We start from the raw sequence: 22,591 nt of genomic DNA, 5'->3' as shown, positions 1-22,591 counted from the left end.
CTTATTTGTTCATTGCATTATATGTAATATTTGAAGTAGTTTCATCAAAATATCACGCCTACATTCAGACTATTAAGCATCCACTGGACAGAGATTGAATCTGAACATCAGTGTTTGTTTATTCCTATATAATTTATTTTTTTCATTGCTATCAGAATTGCTAGTAATTCTCTCGTAAACACTGAAACTTTATCTGATATCCTTTTTCCCTCTCCTTCTTTCAGTCTTGGGATTATGTATGTAAACCCCTACTTTTTCCCTGGATCTTTAGATGCATCTGTAAAAACCGGTGTGTAATGTTCAGAATCAGAATCAGAATGAGCTTTATTGGCATGGTATATTTACACATATGAGGAATTTGTTATAGTGACAGAAGCTCCACAGTGCAACAGAAAGACAGCAACAGGACGGGACACAGATAAAAGAATAATATACAAATAGGCAATGTACAAAATAGCAAAAGCACAGTATACAATATAGACCATTATGTGTGTACAGGTCTGATATGTGCAAATTTGAAATGAAAAAATAAGTATTTGTGGTGAATAAATAAATAAATAAATAGTGTTGTGTGTTCCACGTTTAATGTCAAGTGTTCATGAGATGGATGCCCTGAGGGAAGAAACTGTTTCTGTGTCTGGTCGTTCTGGTGCTCAGAGCTCTGTAGTGTCGACCAGACGGTAACAGTTCAAAGAGGGAGTGTGCTGGATGTGAGGGGTCAAGAGGGATTTTGCCAGCCCTTTTTCTTACTCTGGATGAGTACAGTTCGTGGAGAGTGGGGAGGGTTGTACCAATGATTCGATCAGCAGTCCGGACTACCCTCCGTAGTCTTCTGAGCAGGGGCGTAGCCATCATTTCAAAAGTGGGGGGGACGGAATGTCTAGTGTTATACCTGTTCTTTTTTTTTTTCAGTTAACCCTTGTCTAATTGACAGGTTTTATTTTTAATCATACCTTTTTGCTTAATATGCTTTATGATTATATTGTTATATATGATTATAAAACAGAAGGAAAGAAAGAGAGAAAAAAGAAAGAAATACAACAGCTTGTCACTGGGACAGTACCATTAAAAGGACATCTTTGTACCTTATTTACCCCAAAAAGTTTCATAGTTGTACATTACGGTACATATTGGTACCATATATGTGCACCTTTTTGAGTATAAGTTACAAAGATGTCCTTATAAGGGTACTATTGTTTACATATTTCAGATTGTATTTTGTGAGTGTTGTATGTAGAGTACATGGCACACAGTAATGGATACTTGCACATTCACATACTTCTTTATTCTGTTCTGTTCTATTATACATTAGTCTGATTAGTCTGTTAAAAGAAATATCATAGACAATGCTGTAAATAATCTTTACCTCTGAAGCCTCACTGAAACTCTCTGCCTCATTCACTCTCATCTGTGAATTCACTTCTGCCTCTGTCTATAGCAAATAAAGTAGTGTTTGAAACATGTGCATACAGGGAATAGTGACATACAGAAGAACATAATAAATTAAGTACACTGCTGGACAATAACCAATCATTTGTATCCTAAATTATTTTTTAACACTTTAGAATGATAAACACATATTCACTATTAATTATGACTTTTACTTCAATAAACTCTTCATTCTCTGCTTATTAATAGCTTGTAAGGTAGTCGTTGTAGTTGTTAAGTTTAGGATTATGGGATGCAGAATATGATCATGAAGAATACAGAATTAATATGTGCTTAAGTGCTAATAAACAACCAATATGCAAGCTAATAATTACCTACAGTGTGTAGTTAAAAATGATAGCTGAGAAGTTGTTCATCATACTAATGTTATTTTTTATTTTTCTATATTTGACAAATTTTGTGTTTTCTATGATTGGTCCACATATAATCCTACAAACGATTGTGTATTAATAGATTTTATACAATGTAAAAACACCCAGGTGTTAAAAGCCACTCTATCAGTTCTTCTCAGCTGTGAAGTTTGTATTTCTTGCGTGTCGTCCTAACAAACCTAGGCTGACTGTTTCTTGTTCATTCTTGACAACACATAAAAACGTCAAATTAGTGCAATAATGACAGAGCAGCCCTAAATGAAGATCGGTCCTGTATCAGATCAGTGCTTGCATACTTGATTGAAATACATCATGTAACTTAGATTTGAGTTAAACATGTCACAATGCTGCAAACGCTGTAAAAGCTCAGTTCAACATTATCTTTATTCTTATTTGAAGGGTTCTGATAACATACATACGTGTTAAAATAAAAGACGTTACAAAAGAGTTACGGAAAAATACACTGAAAATAAATAAGTGCATGTTTGTCCAGGCAGCTTTTTTTTTTTTCTCCATATAATGAACATCAAAACTTGACACGTCCCCCGCGTAATCTACGCCCCTGCAAGTGGCTAACGAATGCTAACATGCTGCACTCGCGGTTTTAAAAAGCGAACAATCAAATTAGTTTGATAGATAATACCAGAAATATGGTGGGTAATTATGTTATATATGATCACTTTAGACAACAGAGAGTGAAAGTAAGATAGAGACTCAACAGAAAAGTGAAGCTACATGGAGCTACAATTGCAAACCTCTCAGCAGCACGACAGACAGAAGCAATCGATCATATGATTATATACGCCTCTTGTCGTCAGCTACTCCCGACATCTGAGCCGCTGAAGACGCAGGAGATTAACGTTACTTTCGCTTTGAAGGGAAAGCACCGATCCCCGATCTACATAAATGCCTCTATGTTCGCCCGAATCATTCGTGGTCCTGATTTACAGAAGAAGAGTATAAGGGTTTTTATGAATCTTTGCAAATCAGCTGAATTAAGTTTAGTATGCTCCATAAACCCAGATGCCTCATTATGGACTGTTTCTATGGGCTGCGCCCACGACACGTAAGACATCTGCCATTTTTGGAACGGTCTGCGAATTTTTGAGCGCACTTGACTCTGTGCGTCTACAACAGCAAGTTATAGGCTTGTATATCTTTGAATATTCATTGATTATATGGTGAATGCAAGATGGCTGACGTGTCAACGTATCTGGAGCGGTCGAATAGGGAATCTACATATAGCCTAGGTCTATATGTATGTGTGTGTGTGTATAAAAAGAACCTTGCTACATGTAATGTGTTAAGTTGAAACACATCAACTTTTGTTGATTTTGATTGCTTCCATTGTCCTTTGATTGCTTCCATTGCTTCCATTGTCCTCATTTGTAAGTCGCTTTGGATAAAAGAGTCTGCTAATTGACTAAATGTAATATACATATATATATATATATATATATATATATATATATATATTCTCGTTTGGCTCTCAGCGAAGGCGGTTGCATTTTCTTCCTCTCCCTACCCTTATCTCCCCTGCTTGCTCTCTCGTCTTGTCCTTGTCTAACACTTAAGAGACTCTCTCTGCACTATTCTACAAAACCGAAATTATGGATCTGATCAACTGGTCTCTTAACGCAATTGACACCATCTTCTCGACTAGAAGTTTGGGATCGGGAGAACCCAAGTGTCCTGCTGGGACTTTCGCAGCTGGCTACACGATGGACGCATGGGAGAGGTGGCGGGTCGTGTGTCTGGCGGCTCTTTCCGTGGAGGACATTGAAGACATCTACCTATTCGGAACCATGATAACTGGGTTTCTGCTGATTGGATTAGGCTTTGCCCTGTTATCGGAGAATTCAGGAGACGGGAACAGCTGTCCAAAACCTCACAAGGCTGCCCGTCATGATTGAAGCAGTGGGTAGAGCGGTCGGCTCTGAGACAGAGACTATTAACTGCAATATGGATTCGATCACGGCTAAGCTCTCGGCTTTGGAAAGGAAAATTGATGGACAAGGAGACCAGAATGGACAATGAGAATAGCTGTGAAATTTGAAGGCAGCTGTTCGCCCAAAGACCAAACAATCTTATCTCTTTTCGGCTTCCCAAAACAACAGACAGCTTGGCAAGGTTGCTCTGGAATCTAACTCCCCGGATGAATGCTGCAGGGAGACGCTCTTTCTTCCCTCCCCCCTCAACAGACACCTTGTGATTGTCGAGCGTTTGGGTTCCGGCCAAGGTCGTTTCCATGGCAATTGCTATGTCGCACCACAAATCTGCGGACTGAGACAACTTGTTTGGAATGCCAGCGCGGCGGATCTCTAGGCACACAAACTTACACATACACACACTCATACGCTCATACATACAGATATTCATTCACCTCCCATTACCCCCATCCAACGCCTTTGCCGCTTCTTCCCGTCAGTCTGATAAACGGGTCTGTGTTGGCGCTGTAATGGCTGCAGACCGGATGGCTGTTCGTCTGAACTGGATTACTCTCACCCTACTGCAAGTTGTGTGTTCCTGTATTGATTGTGCTCTATGCTGAGGTTTTTGTCTGTTCTCACACTGTACTCCCATTTAGGAGCATAGTGTGAGGATTATTTTTTTCTCCTTTCTTTCCTCATGTTGTGCTGTATTCTTCTTCTCTATTGCATTTCGTTGCCTTGTACCTACATGCGCAATGACAATAAATTTAATCCAATCCAATCCAATCCAATATATATATATATATATATAACACATATACAGGTGCATCTAAAAAAAATAGAATATTGTGAAAAAGTTCCTTTTTTCTTGTAACTTATTTCAAAAAGTGAACTTTCATATATTCTAAATTCATTACATGTAAAGTAAAACATTTCAAAAGTTTTTTATTTTTATTTTGATGATTAGAGTTTACAGCTCATGAAAGTAAAAAATCCAATATCTCAAAATATTAGAATATTTCCTAAGATCAATCAAAAAAGGATTTTCAAAACAGAAAAGTTCAAATTCTTTAAAGTATGTTCATTTATGCACTCACTACTTGGTCGGGGCTCCTTTAGCACAAAATGATGTTTTATTAACAAGGTTCGGGAGGAGCACGTCAGATACTTAGCCTAATTAACACAGGAGGTTCCCACTCCAGTTAATCAATGTCCGGCTATAAATACAGCTGACATACCTCTGTTCACTCGACGGATAATCAGCATCCCTCCTCCACCCCTTCTCCACTCAAAGAAGGTATCACTAGAGTTCTCATCACACTATGGGGGGGGTACTCTGGGTTCGGGCCATTCCTGAGCCCGGAGCCCTTCCCCAGGACAGCACGCCAACTACGCATTACTATACACGCCAAATACGCATTACCTTACTCGTGCTAAATATATGTAAGTGTGAACTCGTGAATTCCAGTAAGGTGCGGCATGGAAGCGATCAGCCTGTGGCACTGCTGAGGCACTATTGAGCCTTCAGCTTGTCTGTATTGTTGGATTGCCTGTTTCTCATCTCTCTTGAAAATATCCCATAGATTCCATATGGGGTTCAGGTCAGGCATGTTGGCTGGCTGGCTAATCAAGCACAGTAATATCATGGTCAGCAAACCACTTGGAAGTGGTTTTGGCACTGTGGGCAGGTGCTAAAGTCCTGCTGGAAAAGCAAATCAGCATCTCCATAAAGCTTGCCAACAGATGGAAGCATAAAGTGCTCCAAAATCTCCTGGTAGACGGCTGCATTGACTTTGGACTTGATAAAACGCAATGGACCAACACCAACAGATGTCACAGCACCCCAAATCATCACTGACTTTGGAAACTTCACACTGGACTTCAAGCAACTTGGATTTTGTGCCTCTCCAGTCTTCCTCCAGACCTTGATTTCCAAATGAAATGCAAAATTAAATGAATCCAAATGAAATTTTTTCTGAAAAGAGGACTTTGGACCAATGAGCAACAGTCCAGTTTTTTTTTCTCTTTAGCCCAGGTAAGATGCTTCTGATGTTGTTTCTGTTTCAGAAGTGGCTTGGTAGCCCTTTTCCTGAAAACGTCTGAGCATTGTGACTCTTGATGCACTGACTGACTCCAGCTTCATAGCACCCCTTGTGAAGCTCTCCCAAGTGTTTGAATCAGCTTTGCTTGACAATATTCTCAAGTTTGCGATCATCCCTGTTGCTTGTGGACCTTTTTCTGCCCAATTTTTTCCTTCCAGTCAACTTTGCATTTAATATGCTTTGATACAGCACTCTGTGATCAGCCACACCTTTCAGTAATGACCCTCTGTGACTTACCCTCTTTGTGGAGGGTGTCAGCGATTGTCTTCTGGACCATTGCCAAGTCAGCAATCTTCCCCATTATTGTGGTTTCAAAGAACAAGAGATACCCAGAATTTATACTGTATGGATGGTCATTTATTGAAACTCGTGTAAATATTCTAATATTTTGAGATACTGGAAATAAGTTACAAGTTACAAAAAATTTACTTTTTTCATGATATTCCAATTTTTTGAGATGCACCAGTAGTGTGTGTGTGTGTGTGTATACTATTTTGTATTAATGAGTCTTTGAATTTGCGGAAAACATGGCTTTTGTTTTATCATTTAAAAACAATTTTAGGCAGCAAAACCTTTGTTGCACAACATCAACCGCAGACTATAATATGCACAGACTAATGCGTTGATCCACACCTACAGTAATTCATAGCAGGGCCGTAACTGGGGTTTGCGAGGCCCCGGTGCAGGTTGTACCAGTGGGCCCTGTTTGAAATGGTTTAATTTGTATGTTCGTTCTATTTATTTATTTGTGCTGTTTAGACAATGTTTAAGTTTTTTCAAGTTTGTAGGTGTCCAGGTACAGAAACTGAATAATCAAATGTAAAAAACAAAATTTATTCAGACACCTTCAGCATTTCTCACATTGTCACTGTTTATTTGCTATAGTTTAGAAAATGGTAATAAAATATGACAAGAACTATGAATAAAATAAAATGTCAGAACAAATTAATCTTGATAATGTCAGATAACTTTGATAGAAATGTATGTAATGGATTACAATCAACCAAAAATTCAAACAACTGTTTGTATGACAATATTTACACAAATTTCAATACTTTGTTGACCAATTGCCAAGCAATGCTGAATTTTGTTCAGTCTGTGGTGTAAAAAGGTTGCATTAGCAATTAACGAAAAAACATTTAAACAAAACATGGCCAGGTCAAAGTGTCTGAAACATTTTTTGGTCCCAATTTTTTTATTAATTTTACAGGTAGTCCACTATATGAAGAATTTTTGGGTAAAATATGTCAGTTTACTTTATTTTGCTATACTCACTTACATAAATGAACTAGTGTCCTGCACCCACTAGTAAAAAATATATATATATATATAAAAAAAATTGATCTGGTGTCTAAATAATTTTTGGTTTGACTGTGGATTAATTATTGTTAAAACTACAAAGTAATTCAGTCAAAAGCAGTGATTCTTCCTGTCATTTTCTTGGATTAACTTTAAGGTCACAGACATCTCTAGTAAATTAGGCGCGGTCACTTTAAGAGAAAATGCATCCTTCATGTAATGAAGCACATCCAATTTCTTTCTCAACTGATTACTTTGACTTAAGACATAACTGACAGTTATTTCGAGGATACTCTCCAAGACGGGTATTTTGACATAATCTTGTATATATCAGTACAAGAGCAAGACGAGGCTTCGGTGTTCAAGCGATTTGGGACATGTCTCTGCCTGCGCCCTGTGCGCACAGAACACCGCGCGCTGGTCAAGTCACCTTTATTTATATAGCGCTTTTAACAATACAGATTGTGTCAAAGCACTTAACAGTATCAAATTGTTGGATAGAGTGTCAGTAATGTACAGAAATAAGGCCCTATAATCGTCACCACCTTTTGCCCCACTGGCGACGGCCCCGATTCAGTGACACTGGCATATAATTTTAAAACTAGAATTCAAAATAATTTCAAAATGATAAAAAATAAAAAATATATTTTAAATAAAAATTAAACACCCCAGAATGGACCTTTTCTTAGTATTTCATCCTGCTTTCTATCAAATAAATTTATATGAAATATTGATCTGAGTTGCAATTATTTATGTGAGAAAAGACATGACACCAGCACAGTTATGAAGGAAACCAGTTGCCAGTTGAGATGGAATACATTTTTATGGTATACAGTTTAGCATCAATTTACAAAGTACAAAATCTCCATTTATTAATCTTTTTTGTCTTCCACATTACACAACATTCTCAAAGGCAAAATCTGACACATGCTATTATAAAGAAATTAAACTAGTCCAGTTAATAAACTGACATCTCATGATCAACAATACAGATACATTTACACACAGGAACTTATAGAGTTACTTAAGTGTAACGCCACTCATCAATGGTGCAAAAGCTCATAACTGACCTAATAAGTGGCACTACATTAAATAAGGGCAAAAGGAAGAATAAGCAGGCCTGAAACTGCAAAAGTGCACAACAGTAGTGTTATTAGTTGGCCTTGTCAATCATACGTCATCCACATTTCCACTCCTTCCACACAAACACAAGCAGAATAACATACAGCATCCCCCCAGGAAGGTGATGCCCAGCAATATATAGACCAATGTGGTGGTCCAGAAAGCAAAAAGGTACAATGTCTTATTGCAATAATCGGTCCCAGTGTTGTAACTAGGCTGGTAAATAGAGTAGATCCAAACATTACCTGTAGGGGAGAGAGATGTGAAGAGGCACAAATAATTTATTGAAAAACTTAAACTGGAAATGAGCACTACTTTACTTCCGTTTAAACTGTTCATTGAAGACCAGTCAAATCAGTGGCCAAGGAAGCAGTTTTATTATACATAAGGGTAGTCACCATGTTGTAATCACTTGACACGCAGAATGCTACTCTACCTAACTGATTCCAGAACAAGTTAATCATGACTGACCAATAAGCTTGCGAGCAGGATATTCCTAAAATGGCAATGCTTGATATGGGAGTGAAGTTTGACTAATATCTTGTATATTAAAAAACTTTCACAAACAAAATTCTTGCATATCATTAAAATATTCAATGCGATAAACAGTCCAAATAAATTTTATACTAACTGTAGTACAAACATTAGTATAATATCCAAAACCAGTGTCATATCAAACAAAACAAACAAAAATACTTAGTGCACCCTCAAATTAAGAAATGTTTATATGTGAGCAGTTGAATTTAGTTCCCTTTGAATTCATTTGTTGACATAAAAACATGTACACTAATTCAAACTTAACTGTAAAAGCTACATAATTGGAATTTTAGATCAAGTTGCTAAAACATCTCTTACCAGCGATAAACCAGCAGAAGAGAAAGAGTGACACCAGTGAATTCCAGGCGGTGCAGAGACTGCTCAGAGGAGACTGAGTGCCATCTTCTGGCTCCTGAGTACATGGCAGGCAGGACAACAAGCCTAGCACTAGTGCAAACACACCTGACACTAGCAGATAGATGGGGATATAGGGCTGCTTTGGACAGTCATGCAGATATATTGCACCTATGACAAAAAAGGGAGATGATAGACCTTTTTCCTCAAAATATTGTCAAAATTAACATGGATTTATAAAGACCTGATAAAATAAAGGCACATACCAATTGATACCTGTGCAATGGGCAGGGCAGTCACAATGAGTTTGGAGATTACTGTGAAACAGAGACAATTAAAGCAGTTTTTTATTGTACTTTTGTAATAATTTAATGAATCGTCACATCAACATATTACACTCATACAGAACAACAGAGTAACTGTGAGTACTTAAAACAGGTGTGCTGAGTTTGGGAGGTCTGCGAATATTCTGCAATAAACTTCTGTCCTCCATTCTCTTTACTTCACTCTGACCTGACAAAAATAGGAAAGAAAAATTAACAGTAAGCTATTTATTTATATATATATATATATATATATATATATATATATATATATATATATATATATATATATATATATATATATATATATATATATATATATATATATATATATATATATATATATATATATATACACACATACACATTTATTCCAGGAGAAAGTGTGGCTAGATGACAAGGGCTACAGCTCAGTAATTATGAGGTTCCGAGTTATGTCAAATCTTCAGAAAGAAAAAAGTAAATAAATTCTGATTTTGCTGACAACTACTTTCCTAGGCAATAGCAATGGAAACGTTCAGTAACTTTTTAAATGAAGGTTTAAAGTGTGACAGATGCAACAGGAATGCAACTATCATGATTACAGTTAAAGATAAAAGACACATCTAACATAATCAATGTATGTTTATTTTCATATTAAACATCACAACAGACAAATATCACCCAGTTTATATTAACTCAATTAATGATACCTTTATATTTATATAAATGCACATGAATGTATTATGTACAGATGCATTTTACAAAGACATCTGGACATTTTTATTATATTTATTTACAGAATATTTTGAGACATTATGATAGACAGAGACTTATCTAATATGTATGACTTAAGTGTCCTCTAAATTTGATGATGTTGCAGGATGAATAAATGCTTTTTGTCAAATGAACTTCAACTTTGAAAGATATCCTGTACAAAGGGACCCTGCCAATTGGAAAAAGGAGCTCCAGTCTCTCCGTTAAAGTCAACCAGATGTTGCGACTGACATCAGTATTGTGGTGTATTTTAGAGTGGAACATTGTAGAATAAGATAAAAAGAGGGACAGTAATTTATTAACTTCCTGGATTCTAAATTCTTGGATTAATTTGAATTACCAGTTACGCCAAAAGAGTATATGCTATCATATTTAATGCCGCACCCCAACAAGTTATACATTTTGTAAGAGCCTGTGGAAGTGATAATTCTGAAGCAATATATGTTAAAGACAACATATTTCTAGGAGACACTGATTCTGAAACAGAATTTTAATAATAAACAAAGTATTAGGAATATTATAACAGGTGACAACTACTCATAAAAGCTTATTGTGGACCTAGGCCTATGTATTCAGAAATTTAAATTGGAATAAAGTTTGGCGTATTTGTGAAATATACTGTTTAAATAATAAATTAAAAAGACGTTACATTTAATTTTACATGGTACATGGCTACAAATGTTAAATTGTTTAGATATTATTCTTGTGATTTTTGTTCAACAACAAAAGAATGATCCATCTGTTATGTAATTATGTATACACAAAGATTTTCTGGGTGGATACGGAAAATTCCACTTGAAGAAAATATATTCAAGTTGAATAGGTTTGCTAATAACTTTACGTTTCTTGTAAAACTTTTTATTTTGAAGAAAAAAAAAAAAATAGCATAATAGTCTGAATCCAAGCATTCAAATAAATAAATAAAAAAGGATTCATTAATACTATACAGTTTTTGATTAACGAATCAATAGTTTGTACACTCATCTTTGTGTGAAATAAAAAAAAAAAAGAAAGAGAAAAGAAAAATAGAAGGCGGGGTTTGATTTTAGCGCACAGTAGGGTTCAAGAAATAAAAAATACATTTGAATCGTAGTCCTTGACTTTCTGTCTGATTTTCATATGCGGTTTATAAAACTTTGTAATGTGATCCACCTAGTTGTTGGTTGGATTGATTTAGAAAAATACTTCCGGGACCACTGTGGGCGGGCATGAAGCACTCTATTCCAAACAAGCAGCTTGGAGGAAGTTTTCACATTTATTTTTTTCTCATGTGGATTAATGGCACGGATTAATCACAAGAATAGTGATGAGTGTTAGTAAAGTAAATAAATCTTTTGATTTCATTCAGATTTTAAATTGTGTTTCTCAATACAGATTCACCAGTACCAAAATAATTTTGTTGCAGTGATCTCTCGGATAGTATTAGTTATATCAAGGGACTTTGGTCATATTCATGTAGCATGGCAGCATATTTAAAGGTACTGGCACAACATCTAAAAAAAAAAAAAAAAAAAAAAAAAAAAAAAAAAAAAATCATCTCCACTTGACCTCGGAGAAAATCCACTGGCAGGATCACTCACAGACACACCCGTAGCCTACCAGAGCCTGTTAGAAAACATGGTGTTTGTAAAACAAAACAGAAAGCCCCCGAAGAAGCTCACGAACTAGTAAAACTAAAACAGTAAGAATATAAAAAAGTGAAATGCTTCTGGTATTAAAGTATAATAAATTCCTTCAGCCTTTAATATAACGAACGAAGACATCAATATTTAATTATAATCACCAGTCAAATTGTGCAATAAGATCTTCAGCCAAACACACACATGGGCAAAGTTGAAATCCACAAAATTCTTTTTAGGATCAACAAAAGAGCTTTAAAACCTTCAAAACCCTTTTGGCCAGACCGACAACTGAAGAAATACGTTAAGCAATCTAAGCAAACAACCGTAGCATGAAACAGAAACACTGTACCTTGGCTGCTGCTAGTTTATGGTAGATCGTGAGTCTTTTTGTTAGCGTAATCTGCAAACAGCGCGTTTCATTTAGAGTATTAAAAAAATCATGCGTGAAAGCGGAAACGGCAACTTAATCTCGCGCATAAACACAACTTTAAACTTTAGTGAGTTCAAATTCACAACTTACGTACTTTCTTCCACCCGACCCGAGACACGGTCCAAACGGTTTAATGACTGAAAAACAGCTGACGGAACAGCAACATCAGCGAAGTTGAGAGAAATACTTAATCTACTTACCAAATCTAGAAAAACTCCAGAAACACGGGTTGCTATTCAGAGATATTGAAGTAACATACGGAAGTGGCCTTACCTTGTAAGTAGCACTCATTGGGGGAGGGGTCGTTCGTTCGTTCAGTTTGTTCATTTGACAAGAATAGATCACAACTCCAAAACATATGGTAAAGATCACGTTGACAAACTGAATTTCGACACAAACGTTGTTAAACATAAAATGACTAAATGCGAGCTACATGTTTGTTTATAGGGTGATTCTCACGAAACCATTAAAACACCATGGCACTAATGATTTTAAATATAAAACGTGTAATTTAGTAAAATAAAAAAACATCAGAATGAAGACAATACAGTTCTCTACCTTGCACAATGTGTAATTTCAACATGAGAATTATTAATTTTTCTATTTTACTGCATTTTCTGCTGAAATTCTCATTACCGCAATGCGTCCGGCTGTGTTTCAATGTGTGTTATGTTGTAATTTAAACAAATTAACAAAAATATTTAAAATAAATAAATAAATGGATGTTCTACTATATTATTTTAGATGACAGAAAAAATGATTTACTGAATATTCATGTATAATAATAATGAAAAAAAGTTGCAAAATAATGTGTCCATGCCTGATGTTCTCATCCTCCGCAACATTTTTTAAGGACTGTTTAAACACACATACAGAATTTAAATTCATTTTGATTTTGAGTGAAGGAGCACATGGGCCAGTCACTTCAAGATGGCTACCAGGTTAGATCCTCTTTTTATATCTCTCCAGTTAAATGTTAAAAATTATATTGTCAAAATGTTAACACGACATTTTGATTATCATTACCGAAACAGAAAGTTTTCTACATTTTGAAAATTGTTAGATTTACAATTTTTGATGAAAATGTACTTTATTAAGGTCTAATTATATGCACTGAGAAAAAAATTAGCAAAGCCATCATGGCTTCTCTATTGTTAGCAAAACATACTGAGGCACCTCATCCTCCGCAACACCATTCTCATATACCGCACCCATTTAAGGCCAGTTGCGGTAAAGAGAACTTATGTTTCGGGAATGAGAATTTAAGCATATTGTGTATGACTTTTAAATATCTCTTATAAATTTAATGTTAATTTAAAATTTGCTAAATCTTGATATTTTGCATTATGATTTGTTTCATTGTAGACAGTCAGCAAGTGAGAGAATTCTTTTTTTTTTAGCAAAGGCCAGGTTGACAATTCAGGGAGAAATTACACCGCAACCAAGACCTGCTCAATGAGTACAGAAGGAAGGAGAGAGAGAGGTTAGGTTTGGAGATGTTACAGCAGGTGTAATCAGCAAAAAACACCCTACAATGTTAGGAAATGTACAAACCCGATTCCAAAAAAGTTGGGACACTGTACAAATTGTGAATAAAAACAGAATGCAATGATGTGGAAGTTTCAAATTTCAATATTTTATTCAGAAAACAACATGACATATCAAATGTTTAAACTGAGAAAATGTATAATTTTAAGGGAAAAATAAGTTTATTTTAAATTTCATGACATCAACACATCTCAAAAAAGTTGGGACAAGGCCATGTTTACCACTGTGTGGCATCCCCTCTTCTTTTTAAAACAGTCTGCAAACGTCTGGGGACTGAGGAGACAAGTTGCTCAAGTTTAGGAATAGGAATGTTGTCCCATTCTTGTCTAATACAGGCTTCTAGTTGCTCAACTGTCTTAGGTCTTCTTTGTCGCATCTTCCTCTTTATGATGCGCCAAATGTTTTCTATGGGTGAAAGATCTGGACTGCAGGCTGGCCATTTCAGTACCCGGATCCTTCTTCTACGCAGCCATGATGTTGTAATTGATGCAGTATGTGGTCTGGCATTGTCATGTTGGAAAATGCAAGGTCTTCCCTGAAAGAGACAACGTCTGGATGGGAGCATATGTTGTTCTAGAACTTGGATATACCTTTCAGCATTGATTGTGCCTTTCCAGATGTGTAAGCTGCCCATGCCACACGCACTCATGCAATCCCATACCATCAGAGATGCAGGCTTCTGAACTGAGCGCTGATAACAACTTGGGTTGTCCTTGTCCTCTTTAGTCCGGATGACATGGTGTCCCAATTTTCCAAAAAGAACTTCAAATTTTGATTCGTCTGACCACAGAACAGTTTTCCACTTTGCCACAGTCCATTTTAAATAAGCCTTGGCCCAGAGAAAACGCCTGCGCTTCTGGATCATGTTTAGATATGGCTTCTTTTTTGACCTATAGAGTTTTAGCCGGCAACGGCGAATGGCACGGTGGATTGTGTTCAGGACAATGTTTTCTGGAAGTATTCCTGAGCCCATGTTGTGATTTCCATTACAGTAGCATTCATGTATGTGATGCAGTGCCGTCTAAGGGCCCGAAGATCACGGGCATCCAGTATGGTTTTCTGGCCTTGACCCTTACGCACAGAGATTGTTCCAGATTCTCTGAATCTTTGGATGATATTATGCACTGTAGATGATGATAACTTCAAACTCTTTGCAATTTTTCTCTGAGAAACTCCTTTCTGATATTGCTCCACTATTTTTCGCCGCAGCATTGGGGGAATTGGTGACCCTCTTGCCATCTTGACTTCTGAGAGACACTGCCACTCTGAGAGGCTCTTTTTATACCCAATCATGTTGCCAATTGACCTAATAAGTTGCAAATTGGTCCTCCAGCTGTTCCTTATATGTACATTTAACTTTTCCGGCCTCTTATTGCTACCTGTCCCAACTTTTTTGGAATGTGTAGCTCTCATGAAATCCAAAATGAGCCAATATTTGGCATGACATTTCAAAATGTCTCACTTTCAACATTTGATATGTTATCTATATTCTATTGTGAATAAAATATAAGTTTATGAGATTTGTAAATTATTGCATTCCTTTTTTATTCATAATTTGTACAGTGTCCCAACTTTTTTGGAATCGGGTTTGTACATGAGTACACACACACACACACACACACACACACACACAACCCTTTAGCCACTACTATAACAGGGATTTGGTGCTGCATTAAGTGTACTGTTCATACTGTGGGAAATTCCCGCCACACTAAGGCATGTTGGTTGTGTGACTCTTAAAGTAACAGCAGCCTAATAAATTTGCTGCACTCTGTCATTAATTTTATTAAAAACAAACTTCAATAATTTAAATTAATAAATTTGTTACAATTTAGTAATAATTTAGTAATAATTGAATTAAATAAACAGTTATTTGTTCTTCTGTTTGTAATTTGTTTGTATATTTTCTTGTTTACTTAATTCTTCAATTAATTTCAAAGACTAAAATTAAGCTCTACCCCACCCCACAACTATAGGCCCATTATAGAACGCACACACACACACACACACACACACACACACAAGCATCAAGTCTATACTATATGAAGATGTGTACATTCCAGGTATCAAAAACGAAAACAAACTGGCAAAATAAAGAAAACTGAAGAGCTGACTACGAAGCAACATGAAAAGAAAAAAAGACAGTGGTGGGAAAACTCAAAGCGTTATTACAGGTCCTTCTCAAAAAATTAGCATATTGTGATAAAGTTCATTATTTTCTGTAATGTACTGATAAACATTAGGCTTTCATATATTTTAGATTCATTACAACACAACTGAAGTAGTTCAAGCCTTTTATTGTTTTAATATTGATGATTTTGGCATACAGCTCATGAAAACCCAAAATTCCTATCTCAAAAAATTAGCATATTTCATCCGACCAATAAAATAAAAGTGTTTTTAATACAAAAAAAGTCAACCTTCAAATAATTATGTTCAGTTATGCACTCAATACTTGGTCGGGAATCCTTTTGCAGAAATGACTGCTTCAGTGCGGCGTGGCATGGAGGCAATCAGCCTGTGGCACTGCTGAGGTGTTATGGAGGCCCAGGATGCTTCGATAGCGGCCTTAAGCTCATCCAGAGTGTTGGGTCTTGCGTCTCTCAACTTTCTCTTCACAATATCCCACAGATTCTCTATGGGGTTCAGGTCAGGAGAGTTGGCAGGCCAATTGAGCACAGTAATACCATGGTCAGTAAACCATTTACCAGTGGTTTTGGCACTGTGAGCAGGTGCCAGGTCGTGCTGAAAAATGAAATCTTCATCTCCATAAAGCTTTTCAGCAGATGGAAGCATGAAGTGCTCCAAAATCTCCTGATAGCTAGCTGCATTGACCCTGCCCTTGATAAAACACAGTGGACCAACACCAGCATCACTGACTGTGGGTACTTGACACTGGACTTCAGGCATTTTGGCATTTCCCTCTCCCCAGTCTTCCTCCAGACTCTGGCACCTTGATTTCCGAATGACATGCAAAATTTGCTTTCATCCGAAAAAAGTACTTTGGACCACTGAGCAACAGTCCAGTGCTGCTTCTCTGTAGCCCAGGTCAGGCGCTTCTGCCGCTGTTTCTGGTTCAAAAGTGGCTTGACCTGGGGAATGCGGCACCTGTAGCCCATTTCCTGCACACGCCTGTACACGGTGGCTCTGGATGTTTCTACTCCAGACTCAGTCCACTGCTTCCGCAGGTCCCCCAAGGTCTGGAATCGGTCCTTCTCCACAATCTTCCTCAGGGTCCGGTCACCTCTTCTCGTTGTGCTGCGTTTTCTGCCACAATTTTTCCTTCCCACAGACTTCCCACTGAGGTGCCTTGATACAGCACTCTGGGAACAGCCTATTCGTTCAGAAATTTCTTTCTGTGTCTTACCCTCTTGCTTGAGGGTGTCAATGATGGCCTTCTGGACAGCAGTCAGGTCGGCAGTCTTACCCATGATTGCGGTTTTGAGTAATGAACCAGGCTGAGAGTTTTTAAAAGCCTCAGGAATCTTTTGCAGGTGTTTAGAGTTAATTAGTTGATTCAGATGATTAGGTTAATAGCTCGTTTAGAGAACCTTTTCATGATATGCTAATTTTTTGAGATAGGAATTTTGGGTTTTCATGAGCTGTATGCCAAAATCATCAATATTAAAACAATAAAAGGCTTGAACTACTTCAGTTGTGTTGTAATGAATCTAAAATATATGAAAATGTTTATCAGTACATTACAGAAAATAATGAACTTTATCACAATATGCTAATTTTTTGAGAAGGACCTGTATAAACGAAAGAAACAGCTTAAGGCTAAAGTAACTTTACCTAAAAGGAGAAAAAGTTATTTTTTTATGTTCAGTTTCTGGATGAAATATTCTTAAAGCTGTAAATAAGAGATGGTTTAAAACTAAAAGTACACAAACAAACATGTGTAAAACACTGACACCATACGATGTTCATTTGCATGCTACCACCAAGATGATCCCAACACGGTATTGAATTAATTGGTTGTGGTGTAAGCAGGAAAATCAAATACAAGAGAATCAGTTAACTGCACTTAAGGAGGTTAAATGACACTCTACTTTTAATTTTGAAACAATCACTATGAAATAGACAACTTCCATAAGTTAAAAGTGTATGATGTTTTATGTGTGTGAACACTCTACACATCTGTTCTTGTTGTGCAGAACATGTTGTGTAGCGTGTATAATTAATATACATGTGACAAGTTCTGACAAATCAGAATGTGGTATTTGTTGGTCAGTTATTTGTTTTAGTGCCATAGTAAAATGGCTCAAAGTTTTTTAGGTACACGTTGAAATGTTGCCCTGTTTATTCCTGTTGTAATGTTTTTCCTAATTTAAAAAAAAAAAATTATTGGCTTTTGTATTTTTAAGCACTACACAATAAAACTGTTTTGAACTTGAATGCATGATTGTGCAAATATTATCAGTTTTTTCTACATTATCTCAGACTAGTATACTAGTCTATACTAAATCTCACACTAGTAAACTTATTATCATTACCGAAATAATTAACCTAATTTCCGAAACCCATGTATCATTACCGCAACAGATGTTCATTAGATGTTAATTTAATTCATAGAATAATAGTACTTTGATTTTAAATCCATGTGCAGAATCTACAAATTATGTTCTTTGAGGTTTGTCTCATCATTTTGAAAAAATGTCAGGTTTCATCTAAATATTTTTAAAAAAGTGTTTGTAAATTGTGGAAGGCGTTGCGGTAATGAGAGAAATCAATCAAAATGAAAAAAACTGTTAAATTAAAAATAAATATTATTTCAGAATTTCAAGTAACTGTGCATGACTACTAATAATCCATTTTTAAAAATGTGAAAATGTATTTGCTTTTCTAAGAGTGGTGATGTTTTCAGTCGGTTGCGGTAATGAGATTTTTTAGGACTTATTTTGGAAATTATGTTAAAAAAGGTGTTAAATGGTAAGTACAAATTTTTAATTGATGTTCACAGCGTTCCAGACTTTGTTGCTAATATCTGAAAAAAAAAAAAAGTTAATTTAAGCATTTTTAAAATTTCATGCTTGAAATTTTTAAAACTAAGATTTCGTGAGAATCACCCTATAAGCAATTATATGATCGCATATTTAAATTATATATCAATATTGCTTATAATATATATATATATATATATATATATATATATATATATATATATATATGAGAGAGAGAGAGAGAGAGAGAGAGAGGCCGAGAGAGACCAAGCATGAAAACTTCTATTTCAGTGACAATGCTGTACTTTTATTTTTTTAATGATTTTTATATCTGCTTTACATTTACAACTCTGAAAAGACAATTTGTGAAATCGTTTTTCTAACTTAGAATGTTCAGGCTCTTGCGTTGGCTTTTGAAGTTAACGGGGAGGAGAATGTCGGTTCACACATACGGGGAAGGAAACCGTATGGTGATGCTTACAACGATTTAGTCTAGGAGGTCCGGTTGGGTAATTCACAATTTGCGGCATATTTTAGACTAGATAGTGATAAAGCTGTGAGGAATCATTTTTACTAGTTGCTAAACGTGTTCAATCTACTATTGTACTTAACAAATACCATGTTTTGTTCTCGGGGGGGGGGGGGGGGGGGGGGGGGGAGGATAAATAATAATTTGCTATAGCCAAGTCCTGTGACATCTGAAAACTGATCTACTCGTGGGGAAAATAAAAATGACAACCATATAAAAAGAAAAAGAAAAATCTTTATTATAGAAAACACAAAATCAACATGAAATAGTAAATCAGTTAAATTGTTCATTAAACCCTATAAATGCCCAGTTTTCATACATGAAGCGAACATGTGCTTAAGTATACAAATGTAAATTAGACAGTGATGGATCCACTTGTCTCTTTTTTTCTACCCACACATTCCACATCTATCGTTCCTTTTCCAATTATAAATACAACCATATCCTTATGTTCATTAATGAAGCATGGCTAGAGCTGAACCCTGAAGACTTAAGCTATCACACACAATAATCATTTTCCATCCTGTATTTTTCTGTGATGTGTGTGTATATATATATATATATATATATATATATATATATATATATATATATATATGTATATATATACAGTATTTGTTTGTATTTGTGTGTATACATGATTGATTATTCATGTTTTGACACATACTGGATATATACTCTGTACACTGTGTCAATATATGTGAGTCTTATGGTCAAAGTGTGTATAGCTATTTGCTCGTTTTGCTAATACTAAGCATGCGTGTCAGTTTGTCTGAAAGTGCTGTGTAAGCACTATTACGAGTCTCAAGCTACATTTATTGTTCTTCTGTATCTTGGTGGTGCAAGCAAGTGTGTGTTTCAACGTGGCGATTGTGTGTTTGCAGCCGGTGATTCCGAACGTTCCAGCTTGACAGCCGACTCCATGCTGATAGGTGAGGTAGAGGATGGGAGGACACCTGAGCCCTTGTTCTCCAGTGAGGAAGAGGATGAAGGCAAAGACACCACAATGTATTTCTGAAGAGGGCGCGAGCCACTCACAGCACCTGTGTTTCCAGATTCCAGTTTGACGAGTGGCTGCAAAGATGTGGGGGTGCTGGGGACTGTACTTGTGACAGGAGATCCAGACTGGGAGGAGCTGAAAGTTATTACCTGAAAGAAGAGTTTATGTCTACAGTTACAACAGATATATAGATCAAAAACTCACTGCCACAATGCTGTGTTATTTTGGGTGGTTTCAGGGCATTGCTTTGCCATTTCTAAGGTGTTCTGGGTTCTTGCTTAAAATGAGTTTAACTGTCATGAAATATACAAACTAAAAAAAAAAAAAGAAGATTAAAGTATATAGTTAAAAATAGGCTTTCTATTTTTTTCCCTTTATTTAGGTAAAGTTTAATTACATTGTTTTCTTTTGATTTTTGAGGCAAAAAACATAGGCCATTTCTTTGTAAGATTTGCTCAAAAACAGGACTTCATTCAAGGAATGAAAACAAAAACTGGAAACTAACAAAATTTTAACAGGAACATAAAAATTAAATGAAGTTTATGTATTCTGAATAGAAACACTTCTTTGAATATTTCATTAACCAGTTAACGTTATTGACAACGGTCTTGTCAGTCATTTCTCCTTACTCTCATCACAAGATAAGTGAAATCTGCTGCATTGTGCTGTGACTCTGCAGCTTATGCTGTATAGAGTACTTTCAGTTTATAACTGTAGCATCTGTTGTCCAATTGAACTAAATAGTTTTTATTTCTGGAAAAAAGCCAAATGACAATGATGGTGGTGGGCAAGTAATATAATTTGTGCATGGCAGGACACTGTTGTAACACTGACTACCGCAGCAAGCCTAATGCAAGTAAAATTCGGTTGTTTTTACGATGTTATGCATTAAATGTTAAAGCTTAATTACCATGTTTTGTCATTTTTGAGTGAAAATGTGTGCAGGTCTGTATATACATTTTTTTAAAGTATAGGCTAAATTAAATTTTTTTTATAAGTATTTTTTCTAATCAAACTGTTTTCAGAACCGTAATGTTTACCAAGGAACGCAAGAACAGAAAAGTTAAAATACTGATTCTGCTTGACGTAAACCGATTCATTATTTTTTATTTATTTATTTGCATGTTTCAGCACTGCTAAAATACCATGACACAAACTCATTTAAAATTTACCTGCTGAGTGGATGCAGCTCCTGCACTTGTTGCCATGACTATATATTTGGTTGCTGGGGGTGAAGGCTGGGTGGGTGTTCCAGGGCGAGTGGACATGAGGGTGAGTGAACTGGGTACTTTAATAATGCTGGGTGTGCGTGAACCACTTGACGCTGACAATCCACTCTGAGACATTGACAGCGTTGGGCGTGGCTGCAAAGAGAAACAGATTGAGAATTTGAACAATGTTACCAAGGTATTATTTTTTAGAAGATAACTGCTGGTTATGATTCCGATCAACTTGACAAAAGATTTATTTCAGATTTGCTCACCTGTGTGATAGTGAGTGTGGTTCTGTTAACAGTTTGGGCCTGGAAAACTGCCTGTGCACGGGCCTTCACCACATGTGAACAGAGCATGGTGCCAAGATAACCATAATCTGCCTTGTATTGATCCACCACATCTGGAAGCGGTCTAGTTTTGGCAACCACACTTGCACAGTGTTTCTAAACACAAAATGAGAGAGAGAATCATGTTGTCAATACATCATGCACAGTACCAGCTAAGAACAAAAAATAGGAAAAGCCTATTCAATATTTTCCTCATTCAATACAACTATATAATAATAATAATAATAATAATAATAATAATAATAATAAGCAGGGCTCTAGACTTGCGACCAAAATGGTTGCATATGCAACAATTCTTTGAGAATGTGAGAGTTAAAATATGACGTGGCATTTTTGTGATTGCATGGTCTGCGCTGCTCCAAAGCATCTGCTTTGCTCCATACAGCAAGCTGCAAAGCCACATTACAGTGAAGCAGGAACCACATTTCACTGATCACGAAAAGCGAGTTCTTTGGGTGTAGAGCCTGGTTTATACTTGCCACATTTTTGTTTTCATTTGTTTTTTTTATTGAAGCTTTTTGACATTTACAGGGTTTAAACATAGTTGACACATCCGAGCTAATACAAATTGCCCAGGTGGCCATTTGTTTGAAAGAGAGAAACATAAAAAAAAAAATATAATAAAAAAATATTTTTTTTTGCTTGTTATTCAGTCCTTCCACGCCAGGTTCCGTATTCCCAGCGTTAATAGATGTCTCTTTCCAGCCCCCAGAT

General features: G+C 36.2%; 2 protein-coding genes and 1 long non-coding RNA gene across 13 annotated transcripts in view; 1 reads left to right on the top strand and 2 right to left on the bottom strand.

Annotated features, from left to right (window-relative positions):
* Positions 1–7,889: 7,889 nt before the first annotated feature.
* LOC306869913 (transmembrane protein 272-like) lies at positions 7,890–12,769 on the bottom strand. Of its 11 annotated transcripts, none has more exons than XM_079416848.1 (6): positions 12,570–12,769; positions 12,391–12,433; positions 9,595–9,678; positions 9,432–9,482; positions 9,130–9,336; positions 7,938–8,519 (listed from the first exon to the last, which is right to left on the bottom strand). In XM_079416848.1, the coding sequence occupies exons 1-6, from the start codon at positions 12,705–12,707 to the stop codon at positions 8,323–8,325; spliced, it is 720 nt and encodes a 239-aa protein (XP_079272974.1). In that variant the 5' UTR covers positions 12,708–12,769; the 3' UTR covers positions 7,938–8,322. The 11 variants fall into 11 exon arrangements, with proteins under 11 accessions (XP_079272980.1, XP_079272974.1, XP_079272976.1 ...); XM_079416850.1 differs by having other exon boundaries at positions 12,391–12,444; positions 12,570–12,606; XM_079416851.1 differs by having other exon boundaries at positions 12,387–12,444; positions 12,570–12,597.
* Positions 12,181–21,220, top strand: LOC306869915. The gene is made up of 3 exons (XR_013784218.1): positions 12,181–12,572; positions 13,150–13,237; positions 20,201–21,220. It is a non-coding gene; the product is annotated as an uncharacterized lncRNA (long non-coding RNA).
* LOC306869911 (transcription initiation factor TFIID subunit 6-like) overlaps positions 20,055–22,591 on the bottom strand; it is a 98,352-nt gene continuing 95,815 nt past the window's right edge. Inside the window, exons 13-15 of the mRNA XM_079416846.1 lie at positions 21,800–21,973; positions 21,489–21,680; positions 20,055–20,465 (exon numbers count right to left, since the gene is read on the bottom strand). Coding sequence (XP_079272972.1) covers positions 20,175–20,465; positions 21,489–21,680; positions 21,800–21,973 — 657 coding nt within the window. The 3' untranslated portion in view covers positions 20,055–20,174. The remainder of the gene's footprint in view (positions 20,466–21,488; positions 21,681–21,799; positions 21,974–22,591) is intronic.

The sequence above is a fragment of the Barbus barbus genome, assembly GCF_936440315.1.
Source record: "Barbus barbus genome assembly, chromosome: 5".
Taxonomy (NCBI): domain Eukaryota; kingdom Metazoa; phylum Chordata; class Actinopteri; order Cypriniformes; family Cyprinidae; genus Barbus; species Barbus barbus.
This window is presented reverse-complemented; position numbering and strand designations above follow the sequence as displayed.

Coding starts and splice junctions, on each gene's coding strand:
- LOC306869913 (XM_079416848.1), bottom strand. CDS start 12,707: ATGTTTAACAACGTTTGTGTCGAAATTCAGTTTGTCAACGTGATCTTT. Junction 9,679..12,390: donor CTCGGGTCGGGTGGAAGAAA/GTACGTAAGTTG, acceptor TATTTTTGTCAG/GTCAGAGTGAAGTAAAGAGA. Junction 8,520..9,129: donor CTTCTGCTGGTTTATCGCTG/GTAAGAGATGTT, acceptor TCTCCCCTACAG/GTAATGTTTGGATCTACTCT.